Source organism: Apodemus sylvaticus, chromosome 9 (assembly GCF_947179515.1).
Source record: "Apodemus sylvaticus chromosome 9, mApoSyl1.1, whole genome shotgun sequence".
NCBI classification, from domain to species: domain Eukaryota; kingdom Metazoa; phylum Chordata; class Mammalia; order Rodentia; family Muridae; genus Apodemus; species Apodemus sylvaticus.
Genome location: NC_067480.1, coordinates 104,149,930 through 104,175,353, shown reverse-complemented (window position 1 = coordinate 104,175,353; position 25,424 = coordinate 104,149,930). Strand labels below are relative to the sequence as shown.

The following is a 25,424-nucleotide window of genomic DNA, read 5'->3' as shown; positions in this document are numbered from 1 at the left end:
TGTGTGTGTGTGTGTGTATGTGTGTGTGTGTGTGTGTGCGCGCACGCAGCAAAGTCAAGAATCCAATTTCTAAAGATTAAGGTCTTCCCTCCAAAGGTTAAGATAATTCCTGAGGGGTTGGAAAGATGGCTCAGCAGTTAAAAGCACGATTGCTCTTCCAGAGGTCCTGAGTTCAAATCCCAGCACCCACATAGTGGCTCACAACCATCTGTAATGAGGTCTGACGCCCTCTCCTGCTGTGTCTGAAGACAGCTACAATGAACTTAAATATAATAAATAAATAAATGTTAAGAGAGAGAGAGAATTCCTCAGACTCTGAGCAGTGGCGTGGAGCAGTACCTCTCTCCCTAGTGTAACCAAAAAAAGGAGACATTAGATATGAGAAAGAGATTTTTTTTAAAAAAGTTATACATAGGGGCTGGAGAGATTGCTCAGTGGTTAAGAGCGCTGATTGCTCTTCCAGAGGTCCTGAGTTCAAATCCCAGCAACCACCTGGTGGCTCACAGCATCTGTAATGGGATCTGATACCCTTTCTGGTTGGTGTGTCTTAAGACAGCTACAATGAACTCATATACGTAATAAAAAAAATAATTCTTTTTAAAAAGTTATTGATACAAGCAAATATTTTTGATTAAAAATTTTGAAGTAAAACAAATTGCTTTTCCATAAGAAAAGATTTCAGATTAGGGATTAGTGTTGTCACAAAAAGTAAAAGACAGTTCCAAAGTTGAAACAGACAAATAAGAACAAACCAGAAATTTAAAGTATGTCATAAGACTTGTGAAAGATATAATATGCATAGGATTAAATTTCCTATAATTAATGGTTTGACAAAATGCTCTGCTTACAGACAGTTGCATCTTACAGCAGCAGTGGTTACAGACATAAAACAGAGCCATTAAAACTTCCAGCTCAAAGGACGGAGGAGCTGCTAAGATCTAATTCTAGCCACGGAGCTGGGCAGTTGATGACCACTGTAGAAAAGAACGTTGCTTTTCTTCTGGAATGTGGCCACTTCTCCATGTCCCAGCAGATAAACCCACATCCACGTGCAAACAGGCAACACTAATCAGACTCCGTGAATGAATGAATTATTAACTAATTAATGGGAGAGAAATAGGATGGGAGTTCTTGAAGGGTATTGAGGCTGTGTGAAAGATGAATATGGCCAAGACTGTTGTATAGATGTATGCAAATTTCAAAGCCTCAATATTTCTTTTTAATTGGAGAGCTTTAGTAGGTCAGTAGTTTAGTAGGTCAGAGCGCTTGCTGCTCTTCCAGGGGACTCGTTTGGTTCCCAGAGACCCACACTGGACAGATCACAGCTGCCTGTATCTAGCATCTGACACTGTGGATTTGGGGCTGATGAGATGCTGACATGCTGGTCTGGGTGATAACACTTAGTGTTTTGAGTGCGTATTGTAACCGAACGAAACAGAAATTCTGGGATGTGGTGGGTTCCCAAGCCCACTGCCCCGCATCCATTCAGAATTGTTTCAGTGGAAGCCAGAGAAGAGGACCATGGGCTGAGGTCTTTGCTCCGCTCCCGCGAGGGAAGTCAGGGTGGGCGACGGGGTTCCCTAGAGGCAGTTTGTCTGCGACATCAGCGGTTGTCTGCACGTGCTTTTGGTCCTGCCCGGGATCCAGAAACAGGCCGGCCAGATGCCATGTGGGGCGCCAGGGCCCAGCAATCGGGCCTGGGTGGGTTCGGGGCCAGCCTGCTGGCTGCTCTGCTCGGACTGAGCTTTCTGTCCCAGCATGCCCGGGCCGCAGAACCCACCAACGTCACCAACCCTGCGAATCAGACCACCCAGACCATGAAGTCCACTCTCTCAGAGGGTAAGGAGACAGGAACAGGAGTTGCCTTTAAAGGCGGAGGCGGGATTCTGGCGGGTGTCCCCTCCCCCTTCCCTTCTTTTCCCTCCCCTTCTGTCCCCTTACCTCCCCTCTGGAACTTAAGCACTTGGGAGAACCTAAGGACCTTTACACTGAAAAAGGAGGGTCTTGAGACTGGGGACCTACACAGATGGCCCTCTCCTCTGCTGCCTCTTGCACTTTGACCTCATCTTCTCAGTTCACCGGCAAGGTTCTCTTAGCACTGTACCACGATCTTCACTGGTTTTGGGGTGGGAGGGCATACCCCCTCAAACCAACCATGAAAAATAATGGCCTCTGTCAACTTCAGCTTCTGCCTCTTCAGAGCTGTGCTCCCTAAGTTAATGAGGTCTGAGGAGAACCTGGTAACGCCCTCCTCTTTGCCCCTAACCTCTGTTCTGTGAGCCTGGCTGAGAGGAAGCCTTGGTCTGATCCAACCCTCCCCCTGTCATTCAATCTGCCCTTTGTCACGTGAACTTTGCCACTCCACTCCTGACCTCGGGTACCCCCACCTGGGAACAGCGAGGAGAGGCCACTGTGTGCCCTGGGTCCTGCTGATGCTGACATTTGGGGCACCAAGCACATGCATCCTGAATGCAGGTGCCTCGCGCTGGGATTGTCTCCACAGTATGTGGCAAGACCAAATTCCAAGGGAAGATCTATGGTGGACAGATTGCAGGGGCTGAGCGGTGGCCGTGGCAGGCCAGTCTGCGCTTATATGGCAGACACGTCTGTGGAGCGGTCCTCATCGACAAAAACTGGGTAGCCAGCGCTGCCCACTGCTTCCAAAGGTGCGTGTTCCCTCCCTGGGCCCCTCTGAGGGAAGGAAGGACAGGAGAGGCGTGAAGGATGGACCGCACCCATGTCCTTCTGAGCCATGTTCTGAGATAGCTTGCAGCCAGCAGGTGTCCTCCGGGCTGCTGCTGCCCTGCCCTTGAGTGGTCTGTTTCACCTGGATTATCGTGTCTGCTCATCACCTGACACCATCTTCTGCCAGTCTGAGTCTCCTATTACAGGGTCTCTCACCCTGGAGGTGTCCTCTCCCCTTCCCTGAGACCCAGCTAACAAGTGTAGCTATAAAATGGTGATATACACAATGCTTTTTAACAGCTAACTGAAATACTTGCCTCCGTCGTGACGATAATAGTGCGGGGAAACAGATCTTCGTTCTGAAGTGGTCACCTCTGGTCTTGTCTTTTCTCTTTCATGAGGCTTAGGGAGCACAGCTTTGTTCCATTTGATACACTTCTGTAACTCACTTGCTTAACGTCCAGACAGTCCCTGTAGATGGCCGCAGGGGCCTGGTTTCTCCTGTAGCTATTGTTCCTGTGTCTGAACCTAACGAGACACAGCTGGTAACTGTGAAAGTGACCATTAGGGGCTCTTTCCCAAGGTTGGACACAGTCGGGATGCATTCTGCATCCTCTGGATGGGGGCTCTTTGCAAGCTCCATCCAGGGCATGTTTGTTAGAATCTCATTTGGGTTCAGGCCACACTTAACTGGAGCATAGTCCTCTCCAAAGACATAGTCCTGGTTGTGTGTGTGTGTGTGTGTGTGTGTGTGCGCGCGCGTTCCTTTCTTTCCTGTAGTGAAGGGTGTTACTATTCCCACAGCTGGAATTATCTATGTACTAGCAGAGTCCAGCAGATGTATCTTGGGCTCACTGTGTGCCAGGGAAGATCTATGGTGGAACAAGGGGGATGCAGTATGGCATATGGGCTCCATACATACGCATCTGGGTGTACAGACATATGCTGGCATCCATGTGTGTCAGGCCCGACATGGAGGGTGTGTGGAGGATGTGTGAGAACCACCCATCGGGAAAGTGAAGCAAAGTCCACGTCCCATAGATCAGGAAGGTATATCAAGATACCATGAGACACACAGATGGAGGGCCCCTAAAGAAAGTGGAGTCAGCCATGGGGAGTGGGTGTGGACGAGGGCTCTTTAGAGCAGGCATGTAGCCTAGAATCCAGTCTGTGTTCCAGAAGTGGTAAGTTCTCATTTTATTGTTCCATTTCCTCCAAAATACACCTCCAGTGCCCGTGGTTATGGTTAGATAGGAATACGATCTTGAGAGGATCTGATGTCATGCGAAGCAGCAGGCGGGGTCTTTAAGAAGGCCATACGCACGTAAGGCAGATCTAGGCAGGGTTGAGTGAGATTTTCCCTCTCCCAGAGGAAAGGGTGCAGTTTGATGTAACACTGCTGGTCCTACCCAATCATGAGATTGACAGCCCTTTGGATTCTAGGGTCTCCTAAGCTGTCTGGGATCAACCTGCCCCTCAAGAGGAAAAACAGCCATGTATTAGGAAAAGGAGGAGACACCTGAAATGAAGAAGAGAGGAGAGGATCTGGGGGCCTGCAGGGTGGGGTGGACAGACAGGGACAGTCAGACAGCGCTGAGCCCACACTTACAGGTCCTCCTCCTCCTGCTGCACCAGGTCTCGAAACCCAGGTGACTACCAGGTCATGCTAGGGTACACAGATCTGAGGAGTCCCACCAGGTACAGCAAGCGGATGGCAGTGCAGAAGGTCATCATCCACACCGACTACGACAGACTCCACCCCCAGGGAAGTGACATTGTCCTGCTGCAGCTGCGTTCCTCTGTGGAGTACAGCTCTCACATCCTCCCAGCCTGTGTCCCAGACAAAGGCATAAAAATCCCCAAAGAGAAGGCCTGCTGGACAAGTGGCTGGGGGCATCTCAGAGAGGATGGTGAGCACAGAGGAAAGATGGGGGGAGGGGCCAGAGCCTTGGAGGCCTTTCCAGTGGGCGTGGACTCCAGTTTCTGATTCAAAAGCAAACCTCCCCCCCTTCAGATTAGAAGCATAGGCTCTCTGACTCCAGAGCTCTGAGTGCAGTTGACCTCTGACCACCGCAAGGCTGTCCCCTGGGCAGGAAAGACACCTGGTATCCTTCAGAAGAAAGCACCCTTCTCTCCCTGACATGGAACAGGTTGGGGTGTTCAGCTGAGGAACATTCACCTCTGAACTGCACTGCCCACCCCTTAAGGCAAGGAAGCCTGTTCTGCCAGCTTCGCCAGTGGTCCCGAACACACATGGTTCCGAATCCACGGACCCATCCCCTGGGCACCACAAGCCTTAGTGTTAGGGAGTGGCACTCTCCTTGGTCTTGTTCTCTGAGCAGTGCAGGATTGTGACTGTCTCTGTCACACTAGCCTCATGTCAGATAGTCTGTCACCCAGACACCATGTCAAGTGTCCAGGAAGATAACACATGGGGTCTCTGCACACGCCATGCAGAGGGAACTCAGGGTCAGTGGACTCTGGAATCGTGGGCCACAGGAAGAGCCTGCTGACAGCAAGGGACAAGTCTATACATTTAGATTGAGAGCACAGAATTCCTGGCCAAGGATTTCCACACAAGGCCAAACACTTTCGATCTAAGACAAAATAATGTCAAGCAAATAGAAGAGAAGGTAAATTGGACATGATATTTAGGATCACAGTCTGGCAAAGCAACTAGGAGGCTTGGAGGCAGGAGCTTCTCTGAGGTCGGGGCTAGGGCCTCCCTCCCTTGCCCTAGCCTCTAAGGGTCTGCCTCACAGGCTGGTCACCAGGACACATTAGAAGGGAGGCACTGTCACTCTCTAAGGGGCTGTGTCAGGGCAGACAGGGTCTCCAGGTCAGGCCAGGGGAGGGCGTGGGCGGGATCAGATCTCAGAACTGAGAACCTGGCCTCCCTGAGAGTCTGGACCTTCAGCTGGCCTCTGTCGTGACCTCTCCTGACCACAGTTGCTGGGCTTGGGTTTGCTACCTACAGGCAACCCCTGCACCCTTGAGGGGTGTCCTCTGAGTGCAGGGAGCCATGCTGCTGTCCCTCTGCTCCTATGGGACAAACCCAGGCCAGGTCTGGGGGAGCACCTGCAACCAGAATCCCTGTCTCCAGGCCCCGGAAGCTCCTTCAGATTGGCCGGCCCTCTTGTCATCCTCCTAAGCGCTTCTGGCCTGTGTACACCCTGCTACACTTGGGCTCCAGTGTCCCTGCCTCAGGCTGGAGCCCCACAGACCAGTCAGAGCTGTTTGGAAGCTGAGCCCCTTCCTTGGCTTGTGTGTCCTTAGGGTGTAGTGTCAGGGTCCCCTTGCCTGGCAAAGAGGCCCTGCCTAGGGCCCCACTGTGGCTGCACCCGGTGTCTCTCAGCCCCCACAAGGGGACCTGTGCAGTCACCATGTTGTTCTGCCTGGTCCTGCCCTCCACAGAGCCTCACACTCGCCCTTGGTCACTGCGTGCCTGTTGTGAGTCCCTCCCTGCTGCTGAGGCCTAGAATGGCTGCCTCCCACCAGCCGCCATGCTGGCAGGGTCTCACACCTGATTCCCCTCTCTCAGTGCGAATTCCCTTGCCTACTAAGCTGCATGAAGCCGAGCTCATCATCATGAACAATGAGCAGTGCAAAGGGTTCTTCCCACCACCAGCTCCCGGATCTGGTAGAACCTACTACATATATGACGATATGGTGTGTGCTGCTGATTATAACATGACCAAATCCATCTGCGCAGTAAGTGTAGCCTGCTCAGGCGGCTTAAACGAGTTTGCCACCTTTGTACCCTTGTATTGTCTCAGCCCCTCTTCTTCTGTATCATCTCTGGGCCTTGTCTCCTCCATTAGCTTGTGTCTTTGGAAATGGCCATCCCTTGTACCACCTGAGAGATTTTTAGAAGTTAAGTCAGCGGGTCCATGAGATGTCTGTGTGGGTAAAGGCACTTCCCACAAGCCTCATGGCCTAAATTTGATCTCCTGCTTGACCTACATGGTAGAGGGAACAAACCCCTGCAAGTAGCCCTCTGAGTCCTGCATCCATTGCGTGTACACACACACACACACACACACACACACACGCACACACATACACACACACACACACACGTGCATGGGTATTTACACATATAAAATTGATGAATAACATTTAATTAAAAATAAGAAATTGGTACACTGATATAAACAGCACCCAAAGCACCCCCTAATACTCCTTCCCCTTCCCTCACTCCTAGAACAGTCCTGTCTTGGCTTTAGACTGACACTTTACCTAAACATGCATCATACAAGATGCAGGCTTTTGCCCCAATTACTTTTTAGCCAACAGAATGCTACCCAGCCATGACACTATCAGGATACACAACATTCTTCCTGAAAGGTCTTTCCAATGGCATTGTCCAGAACATGCTAAATGTGCCATCATGCTAGCGGTAGAATTACCATGCCATGAGATTTGCATGTGTTCATGCCTTACACATACTCCAGGCATGTCTCCAATGTGGGTCTATAGATCTGCACTCCTATCAACAGCAACAGGTTAGGTTGCCCCACACTGCTGCACTTCTTCAGATCATATACCCGTTCCATTTAGCCATTGGATACGGTCTTTCTTTTTCCTGTCCTTTTTGGTTTTGTGTTTTTATGTTTTGGAATGTCTGTAGTGTCCTGGCTGTCCTAGGACTCACTCTGTAGACCAGGCTGGCCTCAGTCTCACAGAGCTCTGCCTGCCTCTGCCTCCCAAGTGCTGAGACTACAGGCATGTGCCACCACAGCTCAGATGCGTGTGACTTTTCATTTGCATGTTTCTGATGACTAATGAAGGTGGAAATGTTTTCGTTTATTTTTCAGATTAATTCACAAGGCTCCTTTGCTACCCGTGGGGTCAGTCAGGTGTCTTTCATAATGATTCATAGGCACTCCTTGGTTTGGGACATAAAGGCACCACTAGTGGGTGGGGGTGCAGTCTGTATAGTTTACACTTAATGGTGGAGGAAACGATGCCAGAGAGGAAGTGGGCAGAAGTGTCTCACAGGGCCTCCGCTTGCCCTGTCTCTCTTGTTCTCTTCCTCTGGGCTCAGAAACCGATGACTGCACATCGTATGTGCACCTCGCTGTTCCGCAGGAATGCCAGATACTTCTCAGTGTCTCCTTCCCAGACCATTGATCATCTGTCTGTCTGTCATCTAATCATCTATATCTGTCATCTATCTGTCTAGATGTCTGTCTGTCTGGATGTCTATCTGTTTATCTATCTACCATCTATCATCTGTCTACCCATCTGTCATCTAATCATTTATCTGTCTATCATCTGTCTGTCTGTCTGTCTGTCTAGAAATGATCTTACTGTATAGCCCAGGTTGGTCTTGCAATCTTTGTGCCTCTGCCTCTGGGGAAACAGGATTGCATGTCTATAACACCTAGCTCGCTTTGCCGTGCGCATGTGCGGGTCAGAGGGCACCTAGTGGTAGTTGTTTCTCTCCACACGATGATTTCTGGAGATTGAACTCATCTCCATACATTTGCAATCTACAGAAAGAGCCAGTCCTGTGTGCCGAGTGGCTCCACCCACCGACTGCCTTAACCATCTCTTTTGCTGTCCCCTGACTAGGCCAGGCCTGCAGCCCTGCCTCAGGGGCTCCAGAACCTTCACCAGGGCCTCTGCTTCCTTGTGGAACACCTGTGCCTCTGCCCATAAGTTGCCACAGTCAAGTCTTGATACTTCTAGTCTTGGCTCAGAGAAGCCCTCTCAGGGCCTGGTTTGTGCATTCCCTTGAGGGTTCTTCTGTCATCTGTGCAGCACAATAACCCTATGCAGGGTCTTCCAGTGTGTGCCCACAATCCACCATGTCTTCTGAGCACTCTGTGAACAAAGACTGTTTTGACATGTGTTTCAGCACAAGGTTGGTGGGGACTGTGGTTTGCGGGGGGTGGGGTGGTTTTGGGTTTTGTGGTTTTGTTTTGTTTTGTTTACTTCTTCCTGCTCCTGCTTTTTGGCCTATGAGGTAGGAATGTTTCGTCCCATGATCCCAGGGACCTTCCCATCTCAAGTCCCTGATGTGTTTGGAGTCCTCACACCTCCCCATCGGTCCACCCTGGCTCCACCTAGGGGATGGCTTTTTTTTGTTGTTGTTGTTTTTTCTGTCTGCTCAACACATTCTACAGTTTGGCATTTTCTAAAAGATGCTCAGTCAAGGGACTGGAGATTCCCCAGTAACATTATTAAGCAAAACACAAAGGTTCATATGGGATACTGTGCTAGGGACAAGGGATTCAGTCAAAGATTATAGGCTGAGCCTCCAGGTCAATTAGTCAATCACCAACCCCTTGGGATTTCAGAGACCTCTCACATAAACAGCAGGTCAGAGAGCACATATCCAGCTCCAAGACTCACCACCAAATGGTGTCCAGGGCCCCCTTGGAAGTTTCATGGAATAGGACTCCAGGGCCTTCCCTGAAGATATTGACCCAAGGGGCTGCCTGTGATTTTTTTTTTAATTACATAAATGGTCATAGCAGAGACGCCTGCCATTCATTGTACTCTCTCCATTGCAGTCTGTATCTGTCTCTCCCAGGATCACTGTCCATGTCCTCTTTCTTCTCAGGGAGATTCTGGGGGGCCCCTTGTCTGCTTACTGGAAGATTCCTGGTACGTGATAGGACTGACCAGCTGGAGCGCGTCGTGCGAAGAACCACTTGTCACCCCCAGTGTCTTCGCCAGGGTCTCCTACTTCGAAAAGTGGATTAAAGAAAACAAGAAAGCATCATCTAGCTCAAAGCCCCCTCACTCTCCTAAACCCCCTAACCATTCTAAGCCCCCTCACCAGCAGAGACTCCCGGGGAATCCAGACTCCCCTGAGAATGAAAATCCCCAGGAGAGCAACAAAGACCAAGGTGCTGTCGTCAAGCCAACAATCTACACAGCCCTGGTGCTCTCCCAGGCCCTCCTGCAACAGCTGATTTAGTTCAGGTGTCTGTGATGGAGCCACGGGGCTTGGACAGCCAGGATGTCCCGCCAGCCACCCCACTGAGCACCTCTTCCATGCGTCCATCTGTGGGCTCCCCTGTCCATCTGAGGCCACACTTGTCCTGGGCCAGGCAAAACCAAAGAATGAACAATACAACTAAAACCTAAAGAAACTTCTGGCTTTTTTTTCTGGCCCATCAACACGACTCCGGAGCAACAAACACTCTGCAGAAGCAGTTTCCAGTTGCTCAGTCCCAGAAGGCCACATCCGCCCTAGGCAGACTCTGTAGACTAGACTGCTAGAGAACTGGTCTACCAACATAGGAGCCAAATCACTGCCCCTAGGAAGGTGAATTCCATAGTCTCTGTCCCTTAGGCCCACCCCTAGCCCCTAAGGCTGCGTGTTCTTTCAGGAGAATGAGCCACTGTGTCGGCCGCGCCCTCACCACAAGCTGCAGCAGCCTGTGCTTCTGGAGCAAGGCCCAGCTTTGGCAGGAGGGGGCATCTTGCAAGCCCAAGGTCACATCAGTGCTTCTAGAGAGTTTGACCGTGACCTACGGGGGTCTCAGTGGCAATCCTCAAAGCTCTTCTGCAAGGGACAGCAGTCATCCTAATATTACACTTCCATACTCTGAGCCCAGCACTTGCCTGACAGGCCCGCAGTCCTTGTGGGCCTGCTTCAGCCTGCATTAGCTGAGGCTTGGCAGACCTGGGAATGACTGGCTTAGCACTGCTCTGCCCTGCAAACCTATCTGCATCACCACACCCTATTCAGCCTGTATGGGGGCTCCCTAGGGCTCCACACCACAGGCCCCACTCTTCAATGTGAACCGTAGATAAGGAAGACACTGGGCCATGCAGACCCATGGTGCCCTGAGAGAAACCCAGGCGCTTCGGGAAATCCTTCCCGACCCTGTCTGAACATCCCTGGCCCACCCACTCTTATGTGCAGTTCAAATCCCTCTGTTGCTGATGTCAAGATTCCCAGTGTGTAACCTGTCCCTTTCTCCCTGTCTGCAGGCTCTCCTCCCCTCTTCCTTTTCTTCCTAGAATGGGTTCTGGCTCTATTACTAAGTTTCCGCAGCTGTGACAAAATACCTGAGGAAATCCATGCGAAAAGAGGCAAGGTTATCTTGGCTTCTGGTTTCAAAAGTTTCAGCGCTTGGTATTGTGTTTTGCCATGAACATTGTACTGGCTGGATTTGTGTGTCGACTTGACACAGGCTGGAGTTATCACAGAGAAAGGAGCTTCAGGTGAGGAAATGCCTCCATGAGATCCAGCTGTGGGGCATTTTCTCAGTTAGTGATCAAGGGGGGAGAGTCCTTTGTAGGTGGTGCCATCCCTGAGCTGGTGCTCTTGGGTTCTGTAAGGAAGCAAGCTGAGCAAGCCAGGGGAAGCAAGCCAGTAAGGAACATCCCTCCATGGCCTCTGCATCAGCTCCTGCTTCCTGACCTGCTTGAGTTCCAGTCCTGACTTCCTTTGGTGATGAACAGCAGTGTGAAAGTGTAAGCTGAATAAACCCTTTCCTCCCCAACTTGCTTCTTGGCCATGATGTTTGTGCAGGAATAGAAACCCTGACCAAGACAAACTTAGTGCCAAGGAATGCCATATAATGACACCACGCAACAGACCTCAGAAGAGAGGTTTACTAGTGCAGGGGTTTGCAAAGGGCCGTCTTCGGGCAGAGATGAAGAAAGAAAGTTTTTTTTTTAAAAGACAGCAGGCTATGATGGCGCCAGGCTTTATAAGGGGTATGGAGCACACACATCAGGAAAATACATGACTGTGGTGACAGTGGACACATGCCACATTGGCTGCTAGTGAGGACAGGGCTGCTGGCATTAAATCACTCCAGCCGGGCATTAAGGAGCTGTTGTGCTGAGGTCAAAATCTGAAGCAGGGCATGAAATAATAGGTCTGACTATGCAGGGGAGGGGAGGGTGGAGAGACTAGAACCTTGGAGGAATGTTGACTCACCTTCCCTCTCTCTTCTGTCTCCAGGGGTTGAGTAATTGGAATATGTTTTCTCTGGGTTTAAACCATGTTCACCAGGTGTTGAGGAAATGGTAGAGCTTACTAACAACACTCATTTCCCACCTGGGATCCCATGGGTTTGTGTTGTAGAGATGAAGAAAGGGCCCCATTTTTTCAATAGAGAAAAGACTCAGAGTGAGGATACACATGTGGTCCCTGTGTGATGGTTTGTATGTGCTTGGGCCAGGGAAAGGCACTATTTGGAGGTGTGGCCTTATTAAAGTGGGTGTGGCCTTGTTGGAGTAGATGTGTCACTGTGGGCTATAAGACTCTCATCATAGCTGCCTGGAAGCCAGCATTCTGCTAGCAGCCTTCAGATGAAGATGTAGGACTCTCAGCAGCTCCTGCACCATGCCTGCCTGGATGCTGCCATGTTCCCACCTTGATGATAATGGACTGAACCTCTGAACCTGTAAGCCGGCCCCCATTAAATGTTGTCCTTTATAAGACTTGCCGTGGTCGTGGTGTCTGTTCACCGTAGTACAACCCTAACTAAGACAACCTGGCATTGTCAAGTCCAGTATGGGCAGCCTCTATATATGTCATGATATATATATGGTCATTTTTCATGATAGCCTTCTGTCTGGTCATAGAGGAAGCAGACAAAAGGCCATGGGTTGAAGGAAGAGGAGCAGACACAGAGGTGACCGGGATTGTAATTGGCTCCTGACAACATAAATCCAACCATGCAAATACCTCAGTGTCTATCACATGGGACCCAGTCACGGTCTTCTGGGCGAAGCTCGCACAGCTTCGCTTCTCTGTCTCCGGCAACACACACTGTTCTGTGGGCTCAAGCCTCCATCTCACGGCTGCTGCTGCCGTCATGGTCGCCCCTGTGTGTCTACCATGTCCAATATGCTGGCATCTTCACTGCACCCAAGGCTGTGCCTTCTCCAACAGCCTCCTGGGCTCTCTGATGCAAGGCCAGCCGCGAAGCACGACTTCGTGCTGAATTCAGGTTCTCTCAACCACCCCTTCGATCGTGGGATTTCCATCCAATTGAGACTGCATCTTCACCAGAGGCCTCTCAGTCTCATAGCACCAGTTTTCCACGTTCCCTTCAATTCTGCGCTTTCACATCACTAAATCCAGTAAAGACCAGCTCATTAAGCTCTAAGAACGCAATAGCTTTTCCAGAGCGACCAGTCATAACCACCCCAAAATTTTGCTCTCTTAAAATTTTTCTCCATCAAAAAATAAATGAATAAAAATAGGCTTTGCTTTTTCAAATTCACAGATTGTTTTGTGTTTTTGTTTTTACTCTTTGAGACATTCACACAATGTATTTTATCACATTTCTTCCCTTTCCCCAGCTCTTCCTGCATCTTTTTTGCTCTGTGTGTGTGTGTGTGTGTGTGTGTGTGTCAGTCTGTCTGTCTGTCTGTCTCTAACAAAACCAAAAACCCGCGGAGTCTAGTTCATGTTGGCTAGCTATTCCTGGGTGTGAGGCTCGCCCTGGAATGTGGTTGAAATACCTGGTATCAGTGAAGACAACTGACTGCCATCTCCCACCAGCTACGAATTGCTAATAGCTCCTTAGCCAGGGATGGGAGCTTCATACCCACGCCTCCCACTCCTCCTCCTCCTCTTCCTCCTCCTTCACACCAGGATTTTGTGTGACTGAGTTTGTGCAGGTCTTATGCCTGCTGACAGTCTTGGTGAGTTCCTATAGGCATCTGTCGAGTTGTGTCTGAAAATGGCTCTTGCCTTGAAGTCATGCCCCTGCCTCTGACAATCTGTCTCCTATCTCTTCCACGTGGATCCCTGAGCTTTGAGGGTAGGGGTGTGATGTAGGCACCCCAGCCAAGACTGAGCATTGCAACATCTCTTATTCTCTGTACATCGCCTGGTTGTGGGTCTCTGTGTTAATTAGCATCAACTACAAGAAGATGTTCTGGTGAGGGCTGAGAAATGCACGTGTCCATGAGTACAGCAACAGGGCACTATGAGTTGTCTTGTTATAGTTTTATTGCTATGATCACGTAGCAGAGTGATAGTTGTAGGTTTTCCCTTAGGACTTATGGCCTGTCTAGTCTCAGGGGCTTGGCCTTGTTGACAATGTCAGCTATGGGTTTCATCTCATGGAGTGGTTCTTAAACTCAGTTTAAGACAAGAGGTTGGTTACATCTGTGACATTTTTGCCACAGTTGCACCAGAAGGTTTATAGCTTCCTGGACAGGTCATTATTGTTATTTACAAGGTTCATAGCTGGGTCATATTGGTGATTTCTTCCTCCAGTAGCATATATAACACCTTCCGCATGGTGGGCATTAGCCTCTAGGGTGAAGCTTCCAGCTGAGTGCAACCAAGTGTCTCCATATTCTGTGGCACAAGAACATGGTGTCTTCACAATAGGGCCTCAGAGTCAAGTTGTGGATGATAATCAATAGTATTGGCCATAGCCTATAGCCTGTAGGTTTGACTACACTGCTTTATGCTCCTGGTGGATCATGCTACCTGCCCCAGTTCCCTCGGACACACGCGCGCGCACACGCGCACACACACACACATACACAAGCTTAGTTTTATATGCTTTAGCTCAATGCCCGGGCTCTTCTAAGCCTTCCTTGGCTATCACACCCTTCTCCTCACTCTCAGCTCAGCACCCTAAATCCGCACCCTCATGCTACCCAAGGCCCAGTCGGGGAAGCTGCTGATGATCATTCTGCCTGAGATCTCACATGGCTGATGTCTCCTTCTCCCTCTGAAGCATGGAGAGTCATTCTTCTACTGCCAGCATCTGCTAGCCAGCCTGCGGGGGTGGGATGTGGCTGGGGGTGGGGGGCGCCATTCTGCCCAGCTCATTGAGTGCTAGCATCTTTATTGATCGATCAAGAACCAATTGGGGCCAGCCAGTGGTGGCACACGCCTTTAATCCCAGCACTTGGGAGGCAGAGGCAGGTGTATTTGAGTTTGAGGCTAGCCTGGTCTACAGAGTGAGTTCCAGGACTACACAGAGAAACCCTGTCTTGAAAAACAAAACAAAACAACAACAACAAAAGAAGCAATTGGGGAACAGGATCTTCAATGTTCACACCCAGGTTCCCGATCAAAACATAAGAGCCACCCCCTACAATAGCCTGTACTATTTGGGGATGTTTGTGAGATCCCATTGACCAACAACTCAAAAGATGTAACCTGTTCCTGGTCCTGAGGGTTTTACTGTCATGTGGTGTCTAGTTGGGGTATGTCCCTCTATAGTATGTTAACCCCATTTAAACTCCGCATTTTACATATGCGTACATTCTAGGAAGAGGCTGTGAGCCACCTCAAGCGGTCTGATTACTAATGAGGAGGAGACAGATGCCAGGATGCTTGCCCCCAAGCCCCTCCCATCTTCCTCTCAGTCTCCACCCAGCATGTCGGGTTTTGCCGAACCCAGAACAGTGTTCAGGACTCACACTATCTCTCCCACAGGCTCAGAGGTCAGTGGAGAGACCGACAGTGAACAGCGGGTAACAGGAAACTTCAGGAGGAGGCAAGCAAGTGAGGGCCCAGGCTGCTCAGACTGGCTGTTCCCTGGGAGGGGCCACTGGTCTGGGAGCCTCGTTCCAGCCTATTCAGTGCAGACTCTGAAACCTCCAGAAAGGGGCTCTGGGTTGAACAGGTTGGGCTCCTGTGTTCAGGTTTGCCTCCATCGGAGACCTTGAAGAGAGGCTCAGCCAAGCAAGGAGGGCTCGACCGTCTTTATTGCACAGCACAAGGATCCAGCGGATTTCAACGAGTCTGTTATTTACAGCATACAACATCGAGGCAGGTGCCCACCGCCCAGCCTTCCGGCTGGCACGCTGTGGTGCCGCGTGTAAATCAGCGGGGACACCTCGCAGGCTCGGGAGGAGATTCCGTCACCGCACACCACCCAGCCTTCTGGCTGGCACGCTGCGGTGCCCTGTGTGGCGACACCTCGCAGGTTCAGGAGATTCCATCCTCAGCCCTCACCAGCCACACCCTGCAGGAGGAGGCAGAGCACCATCAGGAGGAGACTCGGGATGCTCCAGGCTCTTGATCCTCTGGCGCCTGAAGAGAGGAAACTTTTCAGGTCTGGAAAAGAGCACAGAGAATATATAAAGTGCATGGCTACGGCTGGGCTACAGGAACAAAGAGATGTCTGTACCCGTTCTCTCTAAAGTCCTCTTCTGCCTGGTGCTGTGCGTGTGCGTGTGCGTGTAATTTTTCTTTGAGGTAGGGTCACACCAGTCATCCCTTGGCTAACCTGGAACTCAGTACTTAGTACTAGCCTGGAGCTTAGTACTCAGACCAGGCTGGCTTCTGCCTCCTGAATGCTGGGACCAAAGGTATTCACCACCATGTCTGGCCATCTTCAGGATGGCAGAGCTCTTGCTAAGCATGTGTTCAAAACAAGCAAAGGGGGCTGGAGAGATGGCTCAGCGGTTAAGAGCATTGACTGCTCTTCTCGAGGTCCTGCTCTTCCGAAGGTCCTAAGTTCAAATCCCAGCAACCGCACGGTGGCTCACAACCATCTGTAATGAGATCTGACGCCCTCTTCTGGAGTGTCTGAAGTACAGCTACAGTGTACTTACATATAATAAATAAATAAATCTTAAAAAAGAAAAAAAGCAAAGGAAGTGTTATTTTCCTCTGCAGCTAGCGACACCTAAAGTTGCACTGAGCATTGGGAGCTGAAGAGAAATAAACGCCTAAATTGCTTTTACAAGCGAACAGCCCTGCAGCCCTAACTGCTTTAGCTCCTGAGCAGAATGGGGAAGCCGGAGATCATTGTCCCTGATCCAGTCAGAGCAAATAGAACTGATTTAGCCACCTGCTCTATAGACGGCCCAACTCTTTGTGCAGATTAGTTCTTTGTGTCTTTGTCTATATGCCGGCATGAGTTCACCCATGTGTACAAGGTTGTGCACGGTTGTGGAGGTCAGAGGTCAACCTTGGTTGCCCTTCCTCAGGCACCTTTCAGATGTATTTTATTAAAGGCAGTGCCTCTCACGTGGACCCAGGGTTCACAGATCAAGTGGCTGTCCAGAGATTGTTTCACAAAAAAATAAAATAAACCTTAAAAAAATAAAAACCCACACAAAAGAGCTTAAAGGGTCGATGTTGGGTGTGGCGGTACACATCTCCTTGGGGTGCAGAGGGTTCCAGCCTAGCCAGAGAAATATAGTGAAATCCTGTATGCCTCAAAAAAAGAAGTGGAGGGCTGGAGAGATGGCTCAGTGGTGAAGAGCACTGACTGCTCGTCTGAAGATCCTGAGTTCAAATCCCAGCAACCACATGGTGGCTCACAGCCATCCATAATGAGATCTGGTGTGTCTGAAGACAGCTACAGTGTACTCACATATAATAAATAAATAAATCTTTAAAAAAAAAAAAAGAAGAAGAAGAAGTGGAGGGGAGAGGAGAGGAGTAGAGGTGGGGAAAGGGAGGGGAGGAGGGATGGGGGAGGGGAGGGAAGAGGGGCAGGGGAGGGGAGAGGAGGAGGGAGAACAGCAATTGATGGAGATCCCTGACAGAGATCCTAGCCATACACGGGTAACTGCACATGGCATGAGCTGAGGGCAGGGTCTATCACAGGGTCACCTTCTGGGAAAGTGGAAGCCACCAGGAGACTCAGGCCCCTTGGGCAGTTGATTCCTACACACAAACCCCAATTCAAGTATATAGTTTCAGCAGACTCTGGTAAAATAAGCACCCTGGGGGTCTCAAACTAGACCGGTGACCACTGTGGGATGTGCTTCCCAAGTGATTCCTTAAAATTAGGGGGAAAAATTAGAATATCCACTGTAGATTTAGATAAAAACTAAAACTTAAAAAAAAAAAAAACCAACAAAACTACATTTCTTATTCTGTGAATCCCCACTATGCTTTGTCAACTAGGGAAGAAAAAAAAAAAAATCCGCCGGGCGGTGGTGGCGCATGCCTGTAGTCCCAGCACTCTGGGAGGTAGAGGCAGGCGGATTTCTGAGTTCAAGGCCAGCCTGGTCTACAGAGTGAGTTCCAGGACAGCCAGGGCTACACAGAGAAACCCTGTCTCGAAAAAACCAAATCCAAAAAAAAAAAAAAAAAAAAAAATCCTGTTACTAGTGGATGACTTGCTGGTACCTGAGACCTTATTATACACTTATCAGAAGGTCTTCTAGATTTTCAGACACACCAGAGGTCATTGTCACACCCTTTACTTTTTCACATCTGTGAGAAAGAACTGAAGCCAAGCTCCAGCACTTCTGCCTGTCAGCGTGCGTCTATCAGAAGCTACAGGGCCAGATTCTCTTCTCCCCTTGGAGATTTTAGGGTTTTCTGTGATAAGGGGAACATCTCAGTGTGAGATTCAGACTCAGTCCTTCCGAGATCTCCAATCTGCAGCTTCTGCTGGAAACGCCACTGAGTTAGGTGACCCCCTTCTGCCTGTACACCACATAAGCCACGCCCATCAAAAGGACACCTCTACACACACACACACACACACACACAGAGAGAGAGAGAGAGACAGAGAGAGAGAGAGAGAGAGAGAGAGAGAGAGAGAGAGAGAGAGAGAGAGAGAGCATGCCTGGTGTGGCTGAGCACAACCCTGGGTATACACCACAAGTTCAGAGCTGCTTGGAAGTAAGTACCCCTAGGGCCAGGGGCCGGGTCTAGCCACGGTTTATCGTTGGTTGGTTTGGGTTTTATTGTTCCCAGATGTGCAGTTGAAAGGGGAAGCTGAGGGCTAGGAGGTGGCTCAGTGGTCAAGAGTGCTTGCCGCTGGACCAGAGTTCTGTTCCCAGCACACATATCTAGCGGCTGACTACTGCCTGTAGCTCCCCCTTCTGGCCTTCTTGGGCATCTGCACATATATGGCATGCACACACAGACACACAAGCACACATAAATAAAAACAAAGAGAAAGGGAGAGCTAAAATTGTAGTGGCTTGGCCTGCGTCCATCTCACGTTCAGATTCACACGCCAGCATTTCTTATAGCCCCCATGTTTGTCGCTAGAGGCTAAACCTAGGGTTTAGAACGTTCTAAATACTATACCGCACACCACACCCTACTACACAATAGTCAGTATGTGACTTTTTCCCCTTGCGTTTCTGAAGATGGGACTCGGGCCTGGCACAGGCTAACCAGAGGCTCTGGAGCTGAGTCCCACCTCCCGCCCTTCATCCGCTGCTGTCACTCATGAACATTTACTTATTTATTCTTACGTCTTGAGGAGTAATCTTCTCTAATGGGGAGAGCTTCGGCTGTGTCTACCCTGAGCTAGGTGGGAGCTTTTCAATCTTTCAGATGGAAGACCCAGTCAGAGCAAGGAAGCTCCTAGCCTGGGGCAGCTGGAGGAAGACATGGCCTCGTCGGACGGAGTCTGCGTTCCTTCCCACCCACAGATTGAATCAAAGTATTATAATTATCTCAAAGGTGATTTTTTTTTTTTACATAGACATCTTATGAAGGGATCTCAAACATTTTCTTATGTTTCTCTACTGGCTGGTTTTGTGTGCCAACTTGACACAAGATGGAGTTATTGCAGAGAAAGGAGCCTTCCTTGAAGAAAAGCCTCCATGAGATCCAGCTGTAAGTCATTTGCTCAATTAGTGATCAAGGGGACGGGGAGGACCCATTGTGGGTGGTGCCATCCCTGGGCTGGTTGTCTTGGGTTCTATAAGAGAGCAAGCTGAGCAAGCCAGGGGAAGCAAGCCAGTAAGGAACATCCCTCCATGGCCTCTGTATCAGCTCCTGCTTCCTGACCTGCTTGAGTTCCAGTCAGTCCTGACTTCCTCTGGTGATGAACAGCACCGTGTGCCGGATCTGCTCAGCTAGTTTGCCTCCCAGGTTAACTCTGCTCTTCACCTTGTAGCTTCTGGACGCCACCTCCCCGCCACCCCCCAATGCTCTGGGATACTGTTCACAAATCACCTTACATCCAGCAATCCCCACAGAAAATGTAAACAATGATCATACATTCACCGCAGATTCGCAACGTTTGGAACTTCGTTGACCTATAATATATGGATCTAATCTAATTTGCTCATTTCTATGTCTCCTGACACAAGCAGATGTTCTATGTCTCCTGACAGAAGCAGATGTGCGCCAATCACTAACAACAAAGACACAAGTGTATAGTGTGTGAGGTAACAGTGTATCGCCAGGGGATGCGAAGGGTGCTCTTACCACAGTGGCTGAACGCTTGGCGTGGGAGGCAGTACAGGGCTGAGAAGACGCACCTGCACAGGCGGCAGCTGTGCAGGGTCCAAGCTCCGTGCCCCAGGGAGCCACAGTCTCTGCAAAGGCCAGAACAGGTCAGCGTTTTGTCTTCTTGTCCCTCTCTCCCAAGCCAGTCCCCGCCCCGCCCACCTTTGCTCCACCCACCTCTGCCTCTGGTCATGCTCGCAATAGCGACCAGTGAAGTGCGCCGGGCACACGCAGAAACTGCCCAAGACGCAGGTTCCTCCATTGTGGCAACAGCGGGATACGGGTACTGCACCTGCAAGGACGACCCAGGTCAGCAGCTGTGTTAGCCTCTGGGGCTTGGCAAGTCCCCTCCCTAGAGGGCAGGACTTCACAGCCTGGGAAGGGACCGTGCCTGCTGAGTGTGTTTGCTAGGTAAACTCCTCTCTTTAGTTGAAAAACAAGCTAGCAGGAATGTGGGCGGGGTCCCGGCGGGGACAGCCCTTGACACCCTCCAAGTTACCTCTCTCCCTCTCTCTTCCACTGTTAAAGTCAGCATGTGACTTTGTGGACGGTGATTAACCACGGGCCTCCCAGGCAGGACCACCCATGGGTGTGATGTCGCTAGCCCCGCCTGGAGCCACTGGGAACGCTGGATTGCCTGAATGCTAGACAGCAGCCTGTTATCTTAGTTACGGACCAAAGCTGCAGGGTTTGCCAATGAAACTTCAGAGTAAACGCATCACTAAAATTTCCTTTTTTTTTTTTAACTTGAAGATGAAACGATGCTCTTGTCGGTGCCTCCTTTCCATCCCGATTTTTCCTTGTTTATCCAGCCCCGATTCACGGTATCCACTGCCCAAGGTGGCACAAGAGCTAAGACTTACTCTGTCCCAAAGTGCTGGAGTCAGGAAGGGAAGCCCATAGGTGCGCCCCCTCGTGGCTGTTATTCTTTCTACTGGAATTACTCAGGGTTCCGTCCAGTGTCGTCCCGGGGATCACCTGAGATAGGTTATTGCTGATTTCTCTGGCGCCATCTCCTTCACTCTGATAGCCTTTAAAGAACGACAAAGTGAGAAACTAATAGTGACGAACAGACAGAGATGTTATTATTTATAACTGAAACTCTGGGTTGGGGGAGGGGTAGAGGTGGGGGAGGGGGGTAACTTACAGTTTCCGGGGTGGATGAGCTGCAAGGCCACAGTCATCAGGAACAGAGGCCTGAGATGTTTAAAGGAAATCGTTGAAGTTCCAACTCTACAATCAGTCTAAGCACAATTTGCGCGTCCATCATAATGTAAAATACATAGCACATTTGTAAATTAATAAAAAATCACAAGCATCCGTAATCATTGCAGCACTTGTAGATTTTATAGGTGCCATCACAGTTTAGAAAGGTCGTGAGATGGAAGACTGGCCCAAGAGTTTCCCTCCCAGCCTGGTTTTCTAATGCCTGGCCGACTTCTGTCCTTACCTGGCTTGGTGCGTTTTCAAACTGACACCCTGGGTTGGTGAGGTCCCTCTCATCTGTGCTTGGGGAGCAATGGTGACAGAAGTTGAAACTCAAATGTCCTAGCCCGGAGAAATCCTTTACTCCAGCTCTTAGAGTCACGATAGCAGGTTACAGAATGCACAAGCCTGCAAGATGGGGACGTCTCTGCCCTCTGCCTGGGCCAGAAGACGGCTGGGCTGAAGGAAGATCCGGAAGTCCAGATGCTGAAGCCTCTCAGGTCAGGACTGCGGAGCCATCTGGCTTGAAGTGCTGACCCTATACAGTCCTGGATGCAGAGGGGTGGAGGTGGGCAGCCTGCCTCCCCGGTGCTATTTACAGTGTTGGTGACAGCAGGGTGGCCAATCCCTGAAGTAAACCATTAGGGACTGAGACAACAGGCCTCCTTAACCACACTAGAAAACAAACAAACTGAAAAGGTTGAAATATCAACACCAACCAAAGAGCTTTGGCAAGAGATACAAGTGGAGATTTCTATTGTACAGCTCTTGGACTGGGAGACAAAAAGGGCTCAGCTGGAGAGGAGGTCAGGTGTGTGCTACATTGTTGCTGAGAGCACTTCCATAAATCCTGTATGCTGAGCAGAGAGGCAAAGGGGAGAGCCTGTGGGCTCTGCCTCCTGGGGGGGGCTTAAGTGCTCCCACACACGGAGCCTCTGCCCTCTGCTGTGCACAGCACCTTCTGGGGAGACCTGTGCTTCCCTGATGTCACAGGTGAGGAGGCTGAGCCTTGAGTCGTTAAGCCCTTTGGCGAGTAGGTCACTGAGAGGGAGATGGTGCAGACTGTGCTGAGCCCGCAGCCCATGTCTGTGCACAGTCCGTTTTGTCTGAGCTGAGATGCTGCAGCCTGATTCACTGGAGTGGGAGCCTGGGGGCTTCTGCTTCTCAGATATCCTTATCTGCTGAGACAGGACCTGAGCCCAATCTTTATCATAGAGGAGGAGGGCTCTTAGCAATGGCGTGGTAAAATCGTCTATGTATGTAGAAACTCGTTTGTTTGTTTGTTTGTTTGTTTAAGAATCTTGTTTCCTCTGAAGTTGAAATAATGTTTGGCACTAACTTGATTTATTTTTCCTTTAAATGCAAGCTTCATCAAAGAAGCTGTTAAATCAGAAGAAATTGGTGAGTTTCCTCAGCCCATGACCTCCCAGTGAGAGGGTTCTGTGAGCTTCCAGGAAGAGAAAGGAACCTGCAAACACAGCAGACAAAAGACAAGAGAGGATGGAGCCTCAGGACTTCAGGGAAACTGAAAGTGCATTTTTAAATTTCATGTTTCTTTATGTGTTACCTCTAGGCTCCGCCCAGCAGTTACCTAGCAACAGCCCAGTACTAGCCTGGCTCCTCACTGTATAAAAGATCTCTCTCTCTCTCTCTCTCTCTCTCTCTCTCTCTCTCCCTCCCTCCCTCCCTCCCTCCCTCCCTCCCTTTCTCTCCCTCCATCTTCTCTCCCTCCATGTGTTCCCGGCCGGCTTCTTCCCATCTTTCTCCTCAATCTTTCTGTCCTCTGTCCCCCTTTTCTGCCTACAGCCCCTTCCCCAGAGCCCCTTCCAACGTCCCAAATAAACTTCCTTTTATACCAGGCCTGTTCTATGGCAGAGACCTCACTGGAATGCCTCAGCAAGGCCCCTCCTCCCACTTCACCTTTCCGCATTTTATAAAATATATCAACCAGTAAACTACTCAGTTCAATCACTTGTACAAAAGAAACACATTTTATAATTCAAAATTAATGCAAACTTTGGTATGAGGTAAATTATTGCATTTTTATAGGACTGGAGAGATGGTTCGGCAGTTATAACCACTTGTTGCCCTTGCAGAGGCTCTGGGTTCAATTCCCTGCCTCACACGGTGATTCACAATTATGATAACTCCACAGGATCCAAAGCCTTCTCCTGAAGTCCTCAGGCCTGCACATAGTGTACCGACAAGCAGGCGAGCCAAATATTCATGCTCATAAAATAAAATAAATCTAAAAGAGTCATTCTTAAGCTAGAGGAGTGATTGTATTTATTTGCATAAAAAAGTTTTTTACATGGCAATTGTACAGATGCTATGGGAAATTCTTGATAATATTCATGTTTAAAGGAGCATTCTCAAATCCAACCTTTCCTCCACACAATTTTTTTTACTAAAATTTTCACAGTGTACATTTCAAAACATACTCAAGGGCTGGGAAATTTGCCCAGTAAATTCAGACAACTTCCTTATGTAAGTGTGAACCTGGCCAATCCCAGTTCCTCCTGGCCTTAATTTTCATGGAGTCACAGAAGGCACCTTGGCACCCACACCTCGGCCTTGCTGCTGTCCCCCTGTGGTTTGTTTGCTTGCTAAGTAGGAGCTAAAGCTCCTGCACCACATGCCCACTGCTCAGATGAGGTGTGGGAAATCTACACTTTATTGATGGACACTGAACATAAAGGGAGAGAAAGGTCTTGCCTGCCAGGCAGGAGAGAGAGACAGGGCAGCATGGGATGCCCCACCTCTGCTGTTTGCTTAAGGTCCAGGGGCCTGAGGAGCATCAGAGGAGAGGCCCTGGTGTCAGAACTGTTGATGAACCTTCTCACCTCACTGTTACTTGCTCTGACTGAGCCATTAACTCCCCATCAAAGGAGGAGCCATGTCACCCCAGACATTGCTGCTGCCTGTCTGCCACCAAGGGGACCCAGCAGGCAGGGCCTGCCTGGCAGAGGGGAGAGGATTCTCTCCTGTTATCAGCTGTGACAGATAAGGCTGGAGCCACTGATCCTGCCTCCTGGGGGCATTCTGACTCACACAGTGTGTGGGAACCTGGACCTCCCACAGGAGGAGCCCAGGACAGGACTGCATGCTGTCTGTCCCCTGTCCTCCTCTGGGCATCCAAGCTATCAGTGAGGAAATGACCTGATGCAGATAGGTGTGGAGGGTTCTCTGAGCATGGCTCAGAGCTCTGTGGGGTGACAGAGGAGGCAAATGTGATATCCAAACTCCTGAGTGGCTTTCTGTCTGGTCTTTTTCCTCCTGGTTACACCATGGAGTGAAGCCCTATTGTGCTTGGCCTCTGGGCCCTGGGAGCACAGGCATTAAGACCAACAACGGGCTAATGAGACCTCAACCTCATGAAGGCTTCTGATAGGTCATTTCTCTGCCCCCATTGAAATGAGCCAATTTAAACCAGATTAGATTATATTAAAGGCAGGTTTGTTGGGAAGCTGTTCTCTCAGGGCAAGTTTACTAGTCCCCAGGATTGAGACTAGTCAAGGGAGGCAAGTGGAGTCACATGGGGGTGGGGTGGGGAAGAGGAGAAAGAAAATGCTGGAGAGCAGAGGGAGAAGAGACCAAGAGACCAAAATGTCTGGATTATGTAGAGGACCTCTAAGGGAAGGGCGGCCCAGGCCCAGGCTGGGGGCAGGGTATGCCAGGTGGGGACTGAGGGACGCTGGGAGAGCCTAGAGGCCACATCTGCTTTGAAATGTATGATATGCACCTCAGTCCCTTGTCCTGGCCCCGTACAGGCCTTCCCTCTTCCTGCTTTTCCTAACTGTGTCCCAGTTCCAGGGTTTCTACTGATCTCTGATCCATTTGAGTTTGATTTTTGTCCAGGGTGACAGACAGGGTTTACTCTATAGCTATTCAATGTCCCCAGTACCATTTGTTAAAGAGAATGTCTTTCTAGCAATCTCTATTTTTTTTAAATGTCTTTATCATAATCTGGTGGCTCTGATTCTGTTTCTTTCTGAAGCCTCTATGTGATCCTATCATCTAGGTGTCCGTTTCTGTGTCAGTACCTGACTGCCCTTGTTACTATAGATCTACAGTATAAGTCTAAATCTAGTATGGTGCTACCTCCAGTTTTGGTTTTGTTTATTTGGTTGGTTGGTTTTATTTATTGTTTTTGTTTTTGCTCCAAACTGCTTTGGCCATCTGGGGTCTTTTGTGCTTTCATAAGAATATTAAGATTGTTTTCCTGTTTCTGTGAAGAATGGCATTGAATTTTGGTGGTGACCATATTGAACCTATTGATCGCTTTTGGTAGTACAGCCATTTTCACAATATTAATATTTCCAGTCTATGAGCATAAGAGATCTTTCCATATTCTAGTGTCTTTCCTATTTCTTTCATCAGTTCCTTATTGAGTTTCATTCAAATATGTTTTATGGTTTTT

General features: G+C 49.7%; 2 protein-coding genes across 2 annotated transcripts; one reads left to right on the top strand and one right to left on the bottom strand.

Moving 5' to 3' along the window:
- Positions 1–1,667: 1,667 nt before the first annotated feature.
- LOC127693023 (serine protease 40-like) lies at positions 1,668–9,616 on the top strand. The gene is made up of 5 exons (XM_052193703.1): positions 1,668–1,839; positions 2,504–2,666; positions 4,321–4,595; positions 6,227–6,396; positions 9,257–9,616. The coding sequence occupies exons 1-5, from the start codon at positions 1,668–1,670 to the stop codon at positions 9,614–9,616; spliced, it is 1,140 nt and encodes a 379-aa protein (XP_052049663.1).
- A 5,968-nt stretch (positions 9,617–15,584) lies between these two features.
- Positions 15,585–21,301, bottom strand: LOC127693063 (cryptic protein-like). The gene is made up of 6 exons (XM_052193767.1): positions 21,249–21,301; positions 20,946–20,995; positions 20,662–20,829; positions 19,976–20,090; positions 19,778–19,887; positions 15,585–15,697 (listed from the first exon to the last, which is right to left on the bottom strand). The coding sequence occupies exons 1-6, from the start codon at positions 21,299–21,301 to the stop codon at positions 15,585–15,587; spliced, it is 609 nt and encodes a 202-aa protein (XP_052049727.1).
- Positions 21,302–25,424: the final 4,123 nt, after the last annotated feature.